At 42.4% G+C, this 20,001-nt stretch overlaps 1 protein-coding gene across 3 annotated transcripts; it reads right to left on the bottom strand.

Moving 5' to 3' along the window:
* Positions 1–530: 530 nt before the first annotated feature.
* Positions 531–19,672, bottom strand: ahctf1 (AT hook containing transcription factor 1). 3 transcript variants are annotated; one of them, XM_020079929.2, is made up of 40 exons: positions 19,446–19,672; positions 16,608–16,734; positions 15,792–15,942; positions 15,589–15,691; positions 15,220–15,400; positions 14,809–15,016; positions 14,375–14,491; positions 14,194–14,278; positions 13,910–14,060; positions 13,623–13,755; positions 13,210–13,391; positions 12,959–13,020; positions 12,621–12,749; positions 12,361–12,451; positions 12,048–12,137; positions 11,195–11,335; positions 10,845–10,949; positions 10,580–10,676; positions 10,304–10,427; positions 10,118–10,174; positions 9,591–9,737; positions 9,257–9,447; positions 9,021–9,165; positions 8,769–8,900; positions 8,490–8,637; positions 8,242–8,392; positions 8,033–8,140; positions 7,713–7,857; positions 7,371–7,586; positions 6,624–7,278; positions 6,274–6,453; positions 6,064–6,169; positions 5,837–5,958; positions 5,465–5,742; positions 3,055–5,253; positions 2,562–2,802; positions 2,285–2,440; positions 2,122–2,210; positions 1,831–1,919; positions 531–1,637 (listed from the first exon to the last, which is right to left on the bottom strand). In XM_020079929.2, exons 2-40 carry the CDS (start codon positions 16,726–16,728, stop codon positions 1,439–1,441), a joined length of 8,025 nt encoding a protein of 2,674 aa, XP_019935488.2. In that variant the 5' UTR covers positions 16,729–16,734; positions 19,446–19,672; the 3' UTR covers positions 531–1,438. The 3 variants fall into 3 exon arrangements, with proteins under 3 accessions (XP_019935488.2, XP_019935485.2, XP_019935486.2); XM_020079926.2 differs by having other exon boundaries at positions 2,562–2,832; XM_020079927.2 differs by lacking the exon at positions 19,446–19,672 and adding an exon at positions 19,275–19,425 and having other exon boundaries at positions 2,562–2,832.
* Positions 19,673–20,001: the final 329 nt, after the last annotated feature.

A 20,001-nucleotide genomic window follows, 5' to 3' on the forward strand; every position in this document is an offset into this window, starting at 1 on the left:
GAGACTGAGGTGAAGACATGGGAATGTAGGCCACTGCCTCGTGTGGCTTCATTGGAAACATGATGGAAAACATTTATTCTTTAATGTGGATGTGACTGTAACGTCTAAACTTAGAGACAATGTGAAGAGGAAACTATTCCAGGGTAAAATTGAAATATTGTATTGAACTTTTATCGATACGTTTAGTAAATAAGAAATCACTAAGATGGTTTTATAATAGATTTGAATCCCTTGGTGATTGGCAAATGAATTGAAGCGTTGGAGTTGGTTTCACTTTCACCTCATCCAACACTCTGAATTATTGAGTAGAGATGGGTCCCTGGAAAACAGGAGTCAAATTCACACAGGATGGTTACAGTTTCACTTATGTTCCTTTTCAAAGTGGAGGCTGATGACGGCTGGTTCTCTCAGACACCATCAGGGAAAAATCTCTTAACTCTGCTCACCTCAGACAAAAAAAAATAAAAACACTTTGTGACACAATCACTCCATCCGCAGAAAAAACTGAAATTGAGACAATAACAGTGAGAGAGGTTTTCAAGCATTGCCATGTTTATCAAAGAGCAGTCATCAAAAATAAGACATTCTACATACATTCATCAGAAAATAGCCTATGTGACAGATGGTGTAAATTGAATCTAACAAGCCTATTAACAAATCCCAAAACAAGTTGAACTCCAAATGATGTGCAAGTCTCCCCCTCCCTCTCTCACAATATACAACATCCCTATAACGTACAAACAGTCCACTTCTGTTGGCAAGTGTCCAAGTCTGTGCCTTGTTCACAGAAACCCTCCCAAATCAACTGAGTTTATATTAAGACTGTGGCATAGGCAGCCTGCTTAGATGATCAAATGCAAAATGAACATAATTCTTTAGGATTTTTATTTATTATCTTTATTTGGAACATAGCAAAAAGACTATATACAAATCTAGCAGTAGAAATGTTTCATCTCCACTGGGTTGGTTGCTTTTCTTCTTAAATAGAAAAAACAGCAGGCATCAAAGTCTTAAAAGTAAACAACAAAGAAAAAAAACTTAAAATTAAAGAGAATGTAAATAAAACCTCTCATCAGAGGCAAGTTCTCTTCAGTCTCTGGGTTTTATGAGCGGACGCAGCTAAAACCCCTCAGTGATTACGTTCCCTCGTTCCATTCTGTGCTCAGAGAATTAAGTCGATTACAAAGAGCGTCACAAAATGGCCACAGACACAATATCAAGTGAAATCAAGTTAGTACGAGCAGGACAAGTAAACTCCAAAAATATAGTCCTCTCGTTGCTTTTATTTTATTGTCCTACACGGAAAAGTCAACATACAAAGACGACTGCAGCTTTGAAGCATTTGAGGACATAGTTTGTTTTTCCCCCCACACCGACTTGGTTTAAATCTTGTGGCAGCTGTCTGAGGTTCACTGGTTAAAAGACACCACCAGCCTCCTTACAGCTTCTTTCTGCGGGTGACGGGTTTTGTGAAAACGGTTTCCATTATGCGTTTGCGTCGCAGGTTCATGCTTGAGGTCGCGACCTCTCCTCCTTTAACCCTCTTCTGTGTTCGTGGGAGTGGATCAGCTGGGCTGGGCAGAGGCGAGATCAGGTCCACCTCTGCTGTGGGAGGTGGCTCCAAAACACCTTTGGATCTGAAGATGGAGAGAGTATCAGAATTAGAATTAGCTGTGACTAAAACAAATCAAGATCAAGTAAATACTGAATCCTACATTCATGTCAATAAATGACATTTATGTACAAATGTATTCTTAACTCAGAGTCAATAAAAAAAAACGGTACATCTTGACGTTACTGTGGGATTTATATTTTGGAGAACAGTCTTACTTGGTTGTTTGTTTGCCTGTCTTTCTAGTTTTAGAAACACTTGCTGCTTTCTCCACTTCCACGTTATCTTCTTCTGAGGCGGCTGCATCCTGGGGAAAAAAGGAGATGTCAAAAAATTAAAATGCTTCAAGAAAACTTACATCTATTATTCCTCCCTCAAAATCAATGTGATCATTACTGATTTTATAAATGATGCTTTCATCCTGGAGATGTGGTCTCTGTCATTTCAGAGCAGTATTAACTTAATTTAAAACATCTAACACATGAACTCTCATTAGTAGAAGCTCTCACCTGAGGAGCAACATCTTGGACTCGTCTCCTGCTGCGGGTGGCAGGCGCTGGAGTCTCTTCGCTTGGTCCAGAAGACTGTCCTCTATGGGCTGAGTCAGATAAAAACAAGTTCAATCACTGTGGACAAATGGATGGACGACGATGTGAATAAAAGGATGATTACCTCTTGTTCTCCTTCGTGAGGGGGAGTAGATGATTGAGTGATCGCCTGGACTGGAGTCGTCCTCAGCGGGTTCAGGAACCAGGATGTCAACCTGCTCCGTCGACGACTTTGTACTCCTCTTGCGGTTTCTCACCATCTTTGAGACAACTACTCCTCCTGTCATTTAACAAACGAATCAATTACGTTAGCAAAACATGTTCGAACATTTCTAATGCTTCTTTTTGTTTCTTATAAGCACAGTTCTAGTTTCAGTCCAAGGTGGAGGCTCTGCACGTACCTTCCTGCTTCTCCTCATCCTGCAGTCTCTTGATGAGGGCATCTGCCACAGGGGTTTCAGAGTCCACCTCCAATGGAGAGTCCAGTAAAGGGAGATCTTCCTCAGGGTTGTCCCACAGTTTGCTCCTGGCTGGTCGACGGGAGTTTGTGCGACTTGCGTTGCCGTTATGCTCGGACTCAGGTAAGTCTTGGCTTTCTTTAATGTTTTCAGTAGTTGTCCCTTGTCTTGTACTTCTTGCACTCTGAGGAAGTGATACAGGAACCAATTTGACCTAGTGGTGTCATCAATGATCAACAATGAATGGATGGATTGGGTTATATGACACATGCATGATAACCATTGGTTAGAAAAAAAATGATTTGATATGACAAAAGTTAAAAGAACATCAAACAAAAGTGTCTTAATATGGGAACAACAGATGCTGGTGAATGAGATGATCTCTTTACATTTCAGCCTATGTAACATAATCTTTATTTTAGATTTCAATCCTTACTTGTGGGTAAACATTCAGGGAGATCCGGCTGGACTGCCGCGTCGTCCTGCCAGGGCTGGGAAATGGCTGTTTCTCCCCCTCCTCTTCTTCCGTCTTCATCTTTCTTGAGCTGCGTTTGACAGGGGGAGCAAAAACTTCTTCCTGTTCATTCTCCTCTTCCAACATCTCTAATGTTGAGGACTCCAACTCACTACTGCTCAGCATCTTGCGACTGGTCTTTCTCGGGGTGTTGCTCTGTGTGGTGCTAGGTTTGGAAGAAGTGAGAGTCTTGGAGCTCGTTCTTCTCCCAATTTTTATTTGTGTGACCTCTTCCTCTAAGTCTTCCTCTTTAAATTCAACTTCTGTAGCTATGGACGGCTCCTTACTGCCAGTCCGGGTCCTTTGGGGGGTCCTTGTTGAAGTATTCCTCTGGGAAACCTGTCGTCTGGCTGGAGAAGTGGCCTTGGAGGTTGTTGTGGTATCCACGGCCTCCTCGTCTTCATCCTTGTCTTTAGGGGGCTCTTGCAGAGATTTGCGGGAACTTCTTCGAGGTGTGCTGGCTTGGACGTTAGTTTTTCTTGGTGTACGAGTCCGACGAGGTGTGGCAGGGACCTCCCTCATCTCTGACTCCTCCACTTTGACATCCTCCTCTAGCTCCTCTGCTTCCTCTTGGAGAGGAGAGATGAAAGTGACAGCCCTCCTCCCTCTTGTGGTTCTCCGTGTTGGGGTGAGAGGAGTCTTCTTCTTCTGAGAAGTGGGGGTCTCTGGTACAGATTGTTCCTCTGGCTCGCAATTTGAGCTCGAGACCTGTTTCACAGGCGTCTCTTCAATGTTTGTTTTTTTTGGTCTTCCCCTCTTCATCTTTTTTGTTGCCTCCTCTTTTGTAATTTCCTCTCTGTTAAGCTCTTCTATCATATTTTTTGTTTCCTCCTCTTCGGTGATTTCCTCTCTGTTGAGCTCTTCTATCGTATTTTTTGTTTCCCCCTCTTCTGTGATTTCCTCTCTGTTGAGCTCTTCTATCGTATTTTTTGTTTCCCCCTCTTCTGTGATTTCCTCTCTGTTAAGCTCTTCTATCGTATTTTTTGTTTCCTCCTCTTCGGTGATTTCCTCTCTGTTAAGCTCTTCTATCATATCTTTTGTTTCCTCCTCTTTTGTGATTTCCTCTCTGTTGAGCTCTTCTATTGTATCTTTTGTTTCCTCCTCTTCTGCGATTTCCTCTCTGTTGAGCTTTTCTATCTTATTATTTGTTTCCTCCTCTTCTGCGATATCCTCTCTGTTAAACTCTTCCATCGTCCTTTTTGTTTCCTCCTCTTTTGTAATTTCTTCTTTTCTGTAAAGCTGTTCTGTTTCCTTGACTCTGCTGTCCTGCAGATGCTCCTCCACAGCAGGCACCATATCTGTACTGGGTACAATCTCTGCATCCATATCAACAGGCCCATTCTCTTCAGGTTCTTCTTGGTCCTCAGGTGCTGGTGTATGATCCACCTCCTCCTCCTGCTTCTCATCAGCAGCATCTTTTTCTGCCTCAGACTCATTGTCGTCAACAACTGCTGGGAGTTCTCCCACTGGAGTTGGTGCAGGTAGAGCTGCAGGTTCAAGATCTTCAGCCAGAATGACACACTCAGAATCCTCCCGCACATTTTGATCTTCTGTCTCCTGAGTTGTGTCAGCGTTTTCACCTTTTTGGTCAGTTTGGAATTCTACAGGTTCTGATTCTGTCAGTCCATCAACCTCATTTGCATCCAGGATGTCCATCTCTAACCTCTGGTCATCTAGTGAGACTGTCTCAGACAGGGGCATATCCTGGTCATCTGTGCCCAAAAGAATAACCTCAGGTTTGACCACAAGCTCCTCACTAGCCTCCTCTACTGGAGGCTGGGTGGAGAGATGGGAGGGATGCAGATCATTCTCAATATGCAGCATGTCTGCCTCTTTATTCCCATCCTCATCCATATCCAGCATCAGAGAGAAGTCACAGTGAGTTTCAGTCCTTGGGTTGTCTGGCACGACCATTTGCTGGATCTCTGGAAGATCCAGCTGAGCACTATCGACCAGGCCGTGTTGATCCTCCACAAGCTCCAGAGGAACCAGAAGAGTGGTGGAAGGTTTGAGCTCCATGTATGACGAGCCTTGCTCTTCGTCCTCCTCTGCCTCCATCTCTCCTTCGTTGTCCCCAAGTCTCACCATGACCACATCACCCTCCATGTCTGCCTCTACAATCTGTGAAGGAGAAAACACAACAACATTAGTTGCTGATTTATTGGGATGGAATTAATTGATGAATCAAATTTAGAATGTAGAAAAAAAGTAGTACATTCTAAAGCTGCATATAAATATTTGGCATATATCTTTTAATTTTTATAAGTAGATATTACAAAATAATGTTGGATGATTCAGTTTTCTTTAATCATCTTGGCTCCATGTTGGTTACCTTCATCTCTGCTCCGGGTGTGATCAGGGAGAACTCCGCAGCCTCCTGCTCTAAAAGGCTCGGCAGGAAGTGTGTGTGTCCTGGTTGTACAAACAGTGAACTGGCTTGGAGGGGTGGCAGCCTCCCATTGCCCTGCACCTCCTCAATGATCTCAACTTCACTACCAGAGTCCTCCTCCTCTTCATCAGCTTGATCAGATTCCTCTTCTTCATCGTCTTCTTCCTCCTCCTCAGATGCAGGGCTAGAGAGTTCTTCACTATCGTTTACACTCACAACAGCTAGGAAAAAAACAAAGCAAAGTGCAAAAGGGTGTGAGAAAATATGATAGGATAAAGTCATTGTGTTAATATGCATGTTAACAATTTTCCTCACAGTGGGAGTCTGTGCCTGTCGGCTCGGAGGAAGTCACGGAGGCGTCGGATTTCTGGCTGGTGAAAACTAGGGGAGGTTCGACAGCTGCCTGCTCGTCCTCTTCAACCTCACCTAGTGACTCTCTGGTAGAAACATAAACAAAATAAATAACGGATCAAAACCGGATAAGGCTACAGAAAAAAAACTGCATTTTATAATAATTATTTGTAAAAAAAAAAGGTACATACCTGTCAAATGACATCTGCATCTGTGATGCATTGTGAATTCCTGAGCGGGTGAGTGGAGGAGACAGGTCGCTGCCAAACAAATGCTGCTGCACAAACTCAGTCAGATCTGTTGAAACCAACACAAAACAACACATTTGCATCTTTTTTCAACATAGCCTTGGTTATGAGTATGTATTATTTACAGTATAAATGTATTGTGTTTATACGGACCTGTTGATTGTTCCAGATCCTCCTCAGGCTCATTTGTTTCTTCTAATGGTTTCACATGCTGGGTGAACTCTATGGATTCAGTGACATTTGACTGGACGTCCTGTTCGGGGGCGTTCGCTGGTTGATCCTGAGATTCGATCTCCGTCCCAGAATCTGTGATCTCGGTTACCTGGTTACACACTAGTGATATATATAATATTATAAGCAATGTTTTAGAGAAATTCAGAAACTGTCAAATTTTAGAGCAGACATCTTTGGATGTTGTTACTATGCAGTGCTGGTGTGAAACATCTCACCTCTAATAATAAATCATGTGAAAACAAATCATGCAAATTCTTCTAATGAATTACCTTGACTCTGTGCCTCCTCGTGGTCAACAGTTGCAGCATCTTCTTTACTACATGACTCAACATCTTGTTCGTCTTCCTTTTCCGACTGAACATCTTCCTCATTTTTCACCTCCTCTTCAACACCAATCTCGATAGCTTCTTCATCTTCCTGCGCTTCCTCTTCTTCCTTCTCTATATTCTCTGGTGTCTGAACAGGGGTTTGCTCAGTGGCTAGTGAGTGTGTTTCCACTGTTTCCTCATTTCCAGTTGAAGCTTTGATGTTCAGTGTCACTACCTCTTCATCTTCCTCTGTGCCTAAGTGCTTCTCCTCTATTTCCTGTTCTTGGGGTAAAGGTGCATCATAGAACTCGAGGGTGGTGTCTGTTGACTGGACAGATGTTTGACTAGTGTCAAAGCTCAGGCTGATTTGAGCTTGTGGCGCAACTGATGGTTTGGTTTCTACAGCTTCATGGATGGAGGATGACTCACTCTCAGAGCCTCTCAGTTGAAGTGAGGGGACACCGCCTTCAGGAGGCAAGAACTTCACATGAGGTTGTTCCTTTTCCTCATCTCCATCCTCTTCCTCATCAGCAGGCTGTGAAGACCAGCTTTTAGCTGTAGCCTTGGACATTATGGGGCCTCTGGTCAGCAAGCTGATCTCACGGTCTGCAGTGATCTAGAGGAAATAACAGTTCCAACGAGGGTTACAGGACACACAGATACAGAAGGTGAGTTAAAATGTTTTTTTAGTGTGAGATAGCCTCTTACCCCATTGGTCCATCTCATGCTCTTCTCTTGTTCAGGAGATTCTGACTCTTCGATGAAAGTGATGCGGCTCTCTTTGCTGCGGAGCGGAGGGGTGATGGAGCGCCCTGGAGAAGCAGAAGGGGTGGCAACAGGTGTGGGCCTCAGGCTGCTGCGGAGGATGGACTGTGGGGTGAAGGCTGAGAACACAGGGCCAGAGGCAGCCAAGGCCCGAGCTCGCTGAGAAGACAAAACATACAAAAAGTATGAGCAACTAAATATAAAAATTCCCCCAAACACAAGATTAATTACAATAGATTTTATATAATCTTGAAACAACAACAAAATCCACACTTGTCTACGTACCTTGACGACCTGTGGTGTTTGCAGTAGACTCAGTTCAGGCGCTTTGCTGATGCTCTTTGGAGAAACCCAGGAGCTGGGTGGTCTGGGGGGGCTGAAAAGTGGCTGAGGGCTCTGACAGGTGGGTTGAACCACCAAGTCCATCAGCCTGGGTTACATAAATGAGGAATGGATGGTCAAAAATCGAGTTGATTTTTTTTCTGGTTATGCTAAATGTAACCATATTAAAAAAGGATTGAACTGTCTTGCACAAGATAGACGCATTATTAAACAGTTATTACAAACGTTTGCCTTCATTTCAACTGTTGCTCTTGTGAAAGTACCTTGACTTTCTTTTGTTGGTCATGGTGAGGGGAGTTCCGAGGAAGGGATCAGGAAAGGCTGAAGACGAGGGCCTGGGGCTTGGGCTCCGAATATCTGCTGCCCTGAAGCTGGAAGAAACAAAATGAAAAAGGTTAGAACAACAAAACAAAAAACAACAATGAAAGTCGTTACCTTGGAGATTTGATACATTTTGATATCATATGCTCACTTGTTTGATGGGGAGGACTGTGGTGTTGCACCTTTGCCTAACCACACCTCCTCAATCTTGGTCAGGACGTTGTTGATAAATCCAGCCCTGGACATCACTTTCTCACTGGCAGAGCGCTTGGTGATAGTCGACAGTGGCTGCGGCCGAGAAACTGGAAGACATCGGTTTGTCATCATCTAATGTCATCATTTTGATAATTTCCCCAATGTGTAAACATGTGATGGATGGAGTGAATTCATCCTACATACCCTCTCTGTGAATGGTGTACGGGTGCTGGTAGGGCTTGGCTCTCTCCATTGCCAGTTTCCTCTGGACTCTGGGCAAAACTTTCCCATACTGATCCAATATAGAGTTTCTGGTGTTGAATCGTTCTTTAAGCTTTGGGTCTCGCTCGTTCTAGGAACAAAGACAAAATAAAATAGGATTATCAATCAGATGGAACACTTTACTTTTGACAGTTGAAACATAAATATCACATACTTCATATCGAGTTAATGCCATCAAGGCGATTATGGTGTGCCACATACCATCAGATCCATTTTAAGGCTGTGGTTGAGCTGCAGAGCAGGTATGTAGTTGGCCTGTTGAAGGTAATGAACCATCAGTAATTCTCTGTTTTGGAGACCTCCTGTGCCCTGGAGAAACTTCTCCAAACACTCCTGAAACAAAAATCCAAGAACTAAGAGTTTAGGCATCAACTTTACAACCTAAAGAAGAATCAATCTACAAGCAGAATAACTATTGGTTTTATAATAATGCAGACATCTGCACTTTCTTACCTGTTCACTTAGACTCAGGGGCAGTTTGAGAAGCTCCTTGATGAGGCCAAGCTCCTGGCAGCTCTCGTACAGGAAGCCCATCAGCTCAGCCATATTGAGTCGGTTAGAGTGCTGCCGAACTAAGGACCACGCCTCTATGAGACACCTGGAAAAAGCGCACACTGGCTGATTAATAACGAGGACGTGAGACAACATAAGGCTAAAATATTTCACAGTTTAAAATTTCCAAAAGCTACCTGTTGTGTAGCAGTACAGACAGGCAGAGTTTGGCCTGGGAGGTGGAGGAAATCGGGAGCTTTGTGATGTGGAAATATCGCAGAGCAATTGAATGCTGGCCCTGGCACATGAGAGCGTTCAGGACGCGCTCGTGTTGCCACTCAAACTGACACTGAGAGGCAGCTGGATGCAGGAGCAGCTCAAATGAACTCTGATCAGGACAAAGAAGAACAAAAGTGACATTAAGAAAGAGCTCAAAGATAAACAGAGGGACCATTTCATGAGGGCTGTATTAAGAAGTATTGAGGTTTTCATTGTCCAAATTAGAGAATAATGTCATTCAAATGTGAGAACCTGATGGCCGTGATGGTCCAGCAACCAGAGGCCCTGTACTAGTTTCACCAGCCCAACAGGGATGGCAAAAGCTGAGGGAAAAGAGTGCACTGATGCTCCATCCTTGTCGGGGAAGGAGTGCATGACATCCAGCAACAGGTAAATCACCTGAGACAACAGGTCAAGGCTTTTACGGACAGGAGGTTTAATTTAGTCCAACCACAGAAGGGTTTATGATTTTCTATCAAGATACAACAATAAAAATAAAACAAACATAATATCCTGACATTGGAATAGTGTATAAAATAACTAACCCAACAATAACTAATAGCACACAATGTGAGCGTATGAATATATTTTCAAGATATTTTCCCATATATGCTACAAACTATAAAACTGCAGAAATACATCTCAAAGTGATGAATTATGATGAAGTATGTTCTTGAAGAAGTTCTTAACACCAGATAATGTCTATATAATATGTTCTCAAATATATTGCCTGACTTGTATAATTTGGGAAACAAGTATTATTAGATAATAAAGGATACGATTGCATGTTTGGCAGTTTCATCAATGTTTTCCAGCAGATAAATGTCCAACAAGGCCTGTGGATCAGAGACACATTATTAATATCCTGTTCTTTACAGCACTGATACAGTAGATGTATGAGTTCATAAGATGTGTGAGTTATATTGGATATTAAAAATGAATCAAATTCATTTTTAAATGCTTACATGTAGTGTAGGTGGTGGATACTGCCCTGTCCCACCCTCATCCCTTTTCCACAGGTTGGTCAAGCGTTCACCACACTGACGGATCAAACCGTCAATCATCAGGCAGTCTGCACACCACTTTCCCCTGAGAAGGCAACATGGAAGTTTCAGCATTAGATTATCTATCTTTCATAGACTTTTGCTAGTGATTGAGTAAATCTTATAGCTGCAGCCCTAGATTTAGAATGATTGCAATATTTAATTAATCTTTCTTGCTTTTGCACAAGGAGTACTCACTTAGCGAGTCTGGTGAGCTCCTCTCTGCGTATAGTATAATAGTTGCTGATGACTGAGTGGGTGTAGAAAGGCCTGGAGATCTGGAGAGCATCATCATCTGATGTAAATGAGTCACAACCAGTGAGGAGAGAAGAAAAAAAGCTGAATACAGATGTATGCAAATGCTTCAACACACCTTGATTTAGAAATGTTTCCCTACTGTGCAAAGCAGAAACTTTTCATATTTGTTTGCAAATTTTCCATTCTTGTCAACTGTGTTTTTTACCTGATCCCTCGGGCAGTAAGCCAGTACGACAAAACCAGAGGACCACCTGAGCGTACTTGGAAATCAGACTGGACACCATGTTCTTGTTAATCAGCCCCACCAGACCTGCACAACAAAAATATAACAACGTTTCAATAACAACAAACAGGTTCTCAGTTACAAGATATGGCTGACCACTGAACAAGGAAGTATAATTCCAATGTTTGAACTGGGGAGCCCAAACAGTTCACCAAAGAGTGCAATCAGACTGGATTGATACTCCATCCAAAGCACTTCCCTGTGTAAAATACTGACAGAGGTGGCTGCATATGATGGACTTAGATGTGATTGTTTGTGTGTGGACACTGCACCTTTTTGTGTGAGCTCCTGAGCTTCGCTGAGCAGACAGTGGAAGATGGTGCTGAGGTTACCCAGCAGTCTCTGGCTGTGCTGCAGCAGCTGTAAGGTCTGAGGGTCTGTAAAATTGGAGGAGCTGTCAAACAGCGGTGCACCTACAAAAACAAAAACAAACACAAAAAGTAACAGTTCAACATCAGTTTATACACTGAAACAAACTTACAAACAACGTAGAAACATCCAGCACATATTTAAATATGACCAATATTAGTCCAGGCCTTTTTAAAGCCCATACAAGGAGTTTTTAACTGGGTATTAAACGGTCTGACCTGATCCAGAATATGAGAGTGGACAGACAAAACATCGGCAGCAACAAATTACCTTAAAACACCAGTTGGATAAATATTACGCCCATTTCCCATGTATTGTGTGACACAACAGTTTATTTAGTGTCTCAATCGGAAACAGTATAAGAAATAATCAATATATACCCGATAGTAGTAGTATGTGCTGGAAATGTGCTAAAATGCAAATTGAGGTGAGAAAAAAAAAACATCTCTCTGAAAATACAAAAGCTAATATCACTAGCAATATACTGGAGTATGATACACGCCTGTAGAGGGGCTGTGCTTGAAATATAATATGATAACTGCATAAAAATAATCAGCGAAAAGCCAAGATCAGCTTGTTGCTGAAGTAGAAAAAGACCATTGGACACCTCACGTTCAGAGCATTCTGATGCCTCAGCTTCAGTCTCCCTGGAATGACCTTTTAAATACATTTACCTAATCATTTCAAATGAATATCTCACATTATAACATTGTATACGAGAAAGGAAATAAGGAAGGGCGTGATATGTAAACATACAGATGCCATCCAGTTCCTTCTTGGTCTGGACCACTTTGTTCCAGGCCCAATCCAGGATGTAGCGCAGGTTCAGTGCAGAGCCTGGTTGTTCTGTGGAAGAAGAACAGAATTTGAGGAACTAGCATGGACAGCACAACGGGTGGCTGTGGCACATATGCAGCAGAGTGCATTACAAATTTAAGGTGCGAATGTCTACATATGTGTGAGATGAAGTCAAGAGCAACACTGAGGGGACATCTTCACCACATACTGCATGGGTACAAAGGGTTGGGGTGTAAGGTTGAGAAACAATTTGACAGTTACGTCTCCTCACCTTCGGCAGTCCACTGCTTTATACAGCCAGTGATCAGTCCCAGGGAGCTGGTCTCCACTGCTGTGGACAAGATGGCATCCAGCTGTTCCTCCTGAAGTCAAAGTTGCATGAAAAAAATAATTAAAACACTAAAGAAAAAATATCTTATTTCATTCTGTGTATTATTTTGTATATTTTATTTTCAGATGAGAGATTTATTTTAACATGAACTGAAAGAGGGAGTGCAAAACCATCATAAATGTGATCTACAGAACATGTACCTGAGAGAGACTGGCAGCCTGAGTGTCAGAGAGGCGAGATGAGAGTAGGCCAGACATGAGGCAGCGAGAGTAGCTAGTGGAGATGACATCACTGGAACAAGGAGCAGCTTTTTTCAAGAAGCTCAGAGTCTGTTTTAATGACAATGGGGAGGTGTCAGAGAAGCCTACTTTCCATTTCCAAAAAGATCATGTCCCATTAATACAGAAGAAACTGTAAACTTGAGCAGAAAAAATTCATGGTTTGCATGTGGATATGAAATGACCTTGACTGGGCTATGAGATTTTGGTCGTATGGAACAGGCCTAATGTGGTGAAACAAACTAATACATGAGACTTGCCTCTTTCTGATACCCAGAGCAGGTTAAGTGCACGATTCCAGAGTTTAGCAAGCAGGTAGCATCTGTAACACAAAAATAAAAAGCAACAAAGTCTATCAACCTTTTTGGTGAAATCATATTTCAACAAAAAAGTGAAACAAAGATGCAACAGATACAACACAGCCTGGAAAAAAATGACATAGACCAGGGAGATTATTCAATATGACATATTAAAAATATCCCTCGATGGTACACACACCGTCTCTACTTACCAAAGTTGTACGTAGTGGGGTTAAAGTACTGTTCTGGTGGGGGACAGGTGAAGGGCAGACCCCTGCTTAAGCTCCGGTCATGTACCACCACATCCAGGAGACTGTGTGGAGACACCATCTTCACCACTGGGTCCAGAGACCAAACTGCCAGGTAGGGACAATTCTGCAGAGACTCCCCAATTCTGACAACAACACAGAAGGTGCAAGTGAAATGCAGTGTTGCAGTAAATCAAACAGCCACTCAAGGACAATTACAACAAAGACACGACATCCCAAACCTTGGGTGTCATATGATTCTATTTTTTCTTTTTTTTTATAAATTCGGATACATTTTAAAATCACAACAATGAATGTTTTCTGTTTTTAAAGTAAGGAAGTCTCTAAAACAGCTGCAAAATCAGTTTCCAATGTACCTTAAAGAGTCCGGCATTTGTGCGTGGTACCAACGATTGATGTCAAATACCCCAATGTACGTAGATTGAGTTCCCTGACCGTAGGCCTTGACTTGCCAGCTGAAGATAGAAACACTGGTGTCTGGAGATGCAACTGAAAAAAGGAAGATGGGGGATGAAATTCTCAGTGTTTTAGAAAACACAGCCGTAAAATAATTTAAGATAACTTTTGACAACACTGAAACACATACAAAATTTAATTGAAAAAATAAAATGCTGAAAAGGTTTCTCAGGAGAAGCAGACTAACCTTCGTTCATGCTGTCATCCCGATCAGGGTGGGGTCTGAATTTCTCAATGGTCTGGCAACTCAGCAGGCGGGTATTTGTGGTCTGAGCCCTGAGAGGGAAAGCTGTGCCACTTAACTCCTGACTGTAACGTTCCTCACAGTACTCAAGACCCTGAGTGACAGTCACAAATAGAGAGGATAAATCAAGGTGCATTTGCAGGGGCCAACATGGAGCCACCTTTATAAGATGGAGTATTAATTCAAAACATAAAAAATACTGTCATAATATTGTATGAACTAAAGACCTCATAGAGGATCTTCCCAGAAGACAGACACTTCCGTTCACTGAAGGCCAGCTGAAGCAGGCGGAGGCTGACAGTATCCCCCTCGCTGCATGAGAGTGAGAAGTGTAGAGGACAAATAAGGTCATAGAAAACATACAAACAAACTTGTTTGGATAGATTACTTAAAATATGTAAGCCTTACAAGTCCTGAGATGACTGGACCGCCCAGAGGTAGCAGCAGTTCCTGGGGTCATTCTCTGGCTCCTGGAAGGTGAAGGCATACACAGCCACACCGCCACCTTCTAACTGGGAGTTATATCTACACATGAACAATCAATCAACAGTTAGTACACACAGACATTTTAAATCAACCTCAAATTCCTATATGCATCAACGATATAAGATTACACAAATATTACATGTGCCTATGAATTAAACTGTCTGACTGTTTTTTAACTTTTGTTAGTAAACATCAATTCCAATGTCTTATCAGCAGACATACATTGCTGTCATGGGAATACTATAAATGAGATACTTAACAGTAATAATTCAACATGTTCTTATTTAAAAGAAAAAGCTCTCCATCAGCTAAATCCACATTCACAGTCTGGAGTTAGAAGAAAAACAAAACCTCACTCTTTCTTAAGTGTCTTCATGTTCCACAGCTGTAAGTATCCATTAGAAAATCCAACTGCCAGCTGGTTGGTCCTGGAGATGTACTGCAGAGCTGTGGCCCCAACTCCACTGGGCCCATTCAGCTGGAGACAAAGATGTCTGCCCTGCCTGGTGCTGACTTCTCTAAGCCTGGGGATCTCCGCAGGAGATTTGGTCACTACCTGCAGGGCTGTGAACAGAAAATAAATATAAAAAGAGAGATTCCTTATAGATTTACATAAAAAACAAAACAGGGTGGTTCTACAATAGAGCCGTAGATCTCCGCATTTCACCCCAGAAAACTGACCATTGCTCTAAAAAGAGAGAAAAGAGAACACCACAGACAAGCATGCAATCACCTATAAATCAAACCCATTCTCAATCTCTCCTTACCTGAAGCCTCCAGTTCACTCTGGCTGCAGGACAGGTCATCGAGACAGAGGTCCACCAGCAGAACATGACCGAGATCCGTCACTACAGCAGCGATGCCAAAGAACCAGCGCAAACTCTGGTGGAGGTGCTGTGTCGAAGTGCTTGCTCCACCATAACTCACTAACGGCTCAATGGCTGTAATCTAGAAGAGAGAAAGGCCATATTCAGGTTTTGGTTGATTATTGTTGAACACTTATTACTTTGATTTGAGCATTTAGATTAAAACCATACAACTATTTATGTTGCTTATGTATTGAAGGACTATTCTGCTGTGATAGATCATCACTACTAGTGAGGACAGAAGAGGACACTGGTGCACAGTTAACTTACCCTGCCTGGTATGACCACAGCTTTGACCACCCTCGACAGTCCCAAATCATAGAGACACAACAAATTCCCTTCTGCTTCCTCCAAGCCAACCAGCAGGCCAGACCTAGTAAATTCAACAATAAAGGAGTTAATATGCAATATTCACCAAGCAAAGTCATTGAATATTCCAAAAAATCGGTCTTTTAGTGAAACAAAGCTCTGACCGTTTGAGCCAGCTGAAGTCCCTGGCAGCAAGGACGGTGGGTGGGTGCTCCCCTCCACCACTGAAGCAGTATGCCGACAGCCGTTCTCCTGTCACTGCATGGACAACCTCCAGATGGGGGCCACAGACTAGCCAGGCCAGGCCGCTGCGACCTTCACACACAAAAAAAGAAAAAGGGTCATCAGTGAGCTGGACTCGGTTTTTTCCAATCACACTTGAACCAACATAAAACCACAGTCAGTTGTACTAATATACCTGGTCTTAAGCTGAAACTTCAAATTCAAAGATCACAAAATAACAACTTATTTTAAATGAGGTTGTACATATGATACCGCAGTGACTCTGTGTTTATGCTGTTGATACTATGTATGCTTAAAGTGGCAGCATGTATCTACAGAATTATTGTTGCTGCAGCAATTTCATGAACCTTCAATTTCACAACTCTGCAGAGGGCTTTTAATAGATAAATGATTACGGTCTTGTGCTTTGAAGGAATATAATATGAGACATTAAGTGTATGAGTAGCTTATTCATTGTTGAGTTATGTTCAAAACCAGGTCGTAAGCCCAGATAAAAAAAAATATGGTGAAGAGAAGGATTATAATATGTCATTCTGATAAGTCTTTAATAACTCCGGATGCTGCAATAGCTTCTTATACTTCAAAGACAATAATGACTAAAAAATAATACATGGTCTTCACAGAGTTGTTTGTTTAATGTGTTTATTTTGCTTTTAAAAAGAGTAGTGATTACATTCCATGAAGGGTTGAGGCAATATTAATTTATAGAAATGGTTGATCAGTAAAAATAGGCTTACCAACAGTGAAGTTCCCTTGAAGAACAGAGTCTAGAGCGATGTCATCCTCCCCGAGAGCGTCTACAGTCACTCCAGGGAAAGGCAGCAGGCTGCTGGTGACTTGGGCAGTCAGGTCATGCATTGTTCACTGCATAAACACAGGACAAATAGTATATTAGTAACAGTCCATTCATCCGTCACTTACAGTTCCCACAAAACACAGTGAAATTGTTGCTAAAGCTACGTGGTAAAAAAATATTTTATTCTGTAAATAAAACCTTACATTAGATACTGTCTCACTAATTGAACACCAGAAACTAACAGTAAAAACATAACCTGCGGAACACCCAATCTGAACCCTTCCAGCTCCACAAATCCACTTCAGGCTTGTTGCTGCTCAACCAGGTTTTCCATTACAAAAGAGGTCTTTCATTCAAACCACAGTTGCACTCCCAGTTGTCAGGAAATGTGCTGTCAGCAAACGTGCTGACAACTGGGGCAACACCAAAAACACATGGCACACTGCTGCACATCTGTCAGCAGATGTGGGGTTTGTCAGTGAGTTCTAATGAAGTGCTACAGCAAAATACTATTTAAAGTCATTGGTCACATGACATGATGTGGCCTTTTATATTTTTCTCCAGGCTAAAAAACTGTCAATAACATTTCCATGCACATGATAACAACACTACTCTCATACTACTAAAGTTTATCTGGGAGATCAGATGTCATTAATCAATTGTGAAATTTCAGTTTTTGCCATTCTTAAACAATTTATACTTTCCTATATCCTAAGTCAGAGATCCATATATGCTTAAAAGCTCACTTTTACACTTTTTGTACGCTGGTAGAGAGAGCTCAAAGCACTGCAAATTAAGAAGAAAACACATGCTAATAGGAAAAACATGTGCAAATTAAGAAAACATCTTCATCGATTTTATGACACGTGCATCGCAACAAGTCACAATATGCAAATACAGAAACCCGCTGCATATAGCAGAAAGGACAATGGAAATGTTTCTAAGGGACTAAAAAAAAGTGATGAACCTGGCTGTAGTCCAATGCTTTGTGAAGTTCCATCACCACTGATGAGTAGCAGACTTCAATAACTTCACAAAGCATTGAACTACAAACAGGTCTACCACTTTTTCTTAATTTGCATATGTTTTTTCTATTTGCATGTGTTCTCTTCATTCGCAGTGCGTTGAGCTCTCTCTGCCACCGTATTTTTGTTCTCAAAGCCCAAAGAATTTTGAATGATCTGTCATTCTAACTTGTTTAACTCACCAAAAAACTCATTTGAAATAGTGATCTCCACATGTGTAGTTAGCTTTAACCTGTGTCTACTTATTCCCCTTGTGATATTTTTACTATAACTGACCCTAGACATTGTTCCTGCACAAATAATCCAGCAACACAAAAGTAACTCCAGGGTCCGGTACACACAGTGGTGCTTTCAGGGCCAACACAACCTGAATGGAAAGTTTCTCATCAGCTGCACAGTGAGAGAGATTGGACACAACACTGCCCTCTGCGACCACAATGGAAAACACAGCGGATTCAAGTGAACTCCCGCGCAACACGCCTGTCACTGCGCTGCCACATGCCGAAGCTACAGAGGAAACATGGAGGCATTTTATCACCTTTACACAACACAAGCACGAGCTGTGCACGTAAAAGCATCGCTACACTTCCACTGACATAGAGAAAGACGTCACACCAGCAAATAAACTTCACGAATAACAAATTAAGCGCCATCATATACAACATCTAGTCCTCACGTGTATCGGTACTTGTCTGGTTTGAATATGACAACGCGTAATATTCGAACGTTAACTGCTTGTTACAGCCCAGAACAACTTCCGTAGATCACCGTCAAACACATGACTCACGATTTAGAATTTAAAGTTGTTCAAACGTCAGCTAGCTGGCTAGTGTTAGCTCGTTCGTTAGCATCTGCGGAGTAAATATTAGCAACAGAAGCTGCGCTTGTTAGCATCGAGCTAGCTTGACATCATGTAAACAAACGTCCGATCGCTCTCCACCTGAGAACAATGAAGCGCTGGGGTGTTCAGCACATGCGCCATGAGCCACACATTAAAACACGCCAGTGTTAGTTGTCCCCGAATGAGGGCTAACAGCTGTCTTACACTCTTCCCCACTTACATTAGCAGGCTGCCCAGTTAGCTCGCAAGGTCACGCAGGATTACAGTTTCCGAGAGCTCGCCGTTAAAGTTGAGCTAGCTAAGTTAGCCTAGCTAAAGGCATACGTGATCATTTGGGGGTTTTAGAAAAAAAAGTTATTTCAAGTTAGGTCTGTGGTTTAATGATTAGAAATGTGCAGCGAAGTCGCTTGACGTTCAAACAATTAAAGGGTATTTGAATCATCCAGCAGTAACCAGTAAATAGCAAAGTGAGGGTGGCTAGCTAGACTAGCCGGGGGTACGTTGCTACTTTAGCTAACGTAGTGCTTGCTGGCGCTAATGACGCTGACAACAGGAGTGACATTTAACCAGGGCTAACATTACACTACTGTTTGTCACCAGAGACAAGTCCAGTCCTCACGCGGGTCTGTGAAGTTAGCGGGACAACGGTAGATAGATGGTCTAAACTTAGCTACACCAGTGTAATTGTTCTGTAGCCCCATAATGTGAAACTAGCTTGTAGCTATTGGCAACGGCATCGTACAGTTGATCTTCGGAAGCGATGAGTCCAGTTCTTCTGTTAATCCTTTATGTGATTTCCCCAGGATATGTGATTTCACGGAGCTAGCCTCGTTAGCTCTCTGCCCACTGCGCTGGAAAACGTGATGCAATGGACCACAAGCTGCTGCTGCTGCTGCCGTTAGCCACACACTACCTGTGAACCGACGTTGACGGCTTGATCAGCGCCACGAATGTTTGCTTTTCCTTGACACGTCTCCCGACTTCTTCTTTCTTGTGTCATAATCCGCTCTTTAGTAAAATACAACTCATACGTGAAGCCCTCCGGTCGCTTCGGATGACACGAAATGCTCCTGGTTCCAGACGCGCTACTCCCGAAGAAGAGAAGAGAAGTGCTCCATGCTCGTCCTGTGCGCCACACTTGCTTCTTTCGGAACACTGCCCCCTGTGGTTTGGCGTTGAAATCAAATGGCGTTGAAATCATGTGAAAATGCAAGTGTTTGGTTTTAATTTAAATGAATTTTATTAAAACACTTTCATTCTAATAGCACTAAAACGTACATATATCACTTGACTGAAATCTCTTATCATACCTTTACGTCAATGTAAAGTGTGAGGGTGGACCTGCACATTTTTCCTCCAAGGACAGAAAAATCGATCACAATCAGATGCTATGGTGAGGTCTATGGTCCTCTGAGCCATTGCTGCATGGTCAGCTTGTGTAATACTGGTGTACTTTCTACAGATATTCA

This window comes from Paralichthys olivaceus, chromosome 1 (genome assembly GCF_024713975.1).
Source record: "Paralichthys olivaceus isolate ysfri-2021 chromosome 1, ASM2471397v2, whole genome shotgun sequence".
NCBI classification, from domain to species: Eukaryota; Metazoa; Chordata; class Actinopteri; order Pleuronectiformes; family Paralichthyidae; genus Paralichthys; species Paralichthys olivaceus.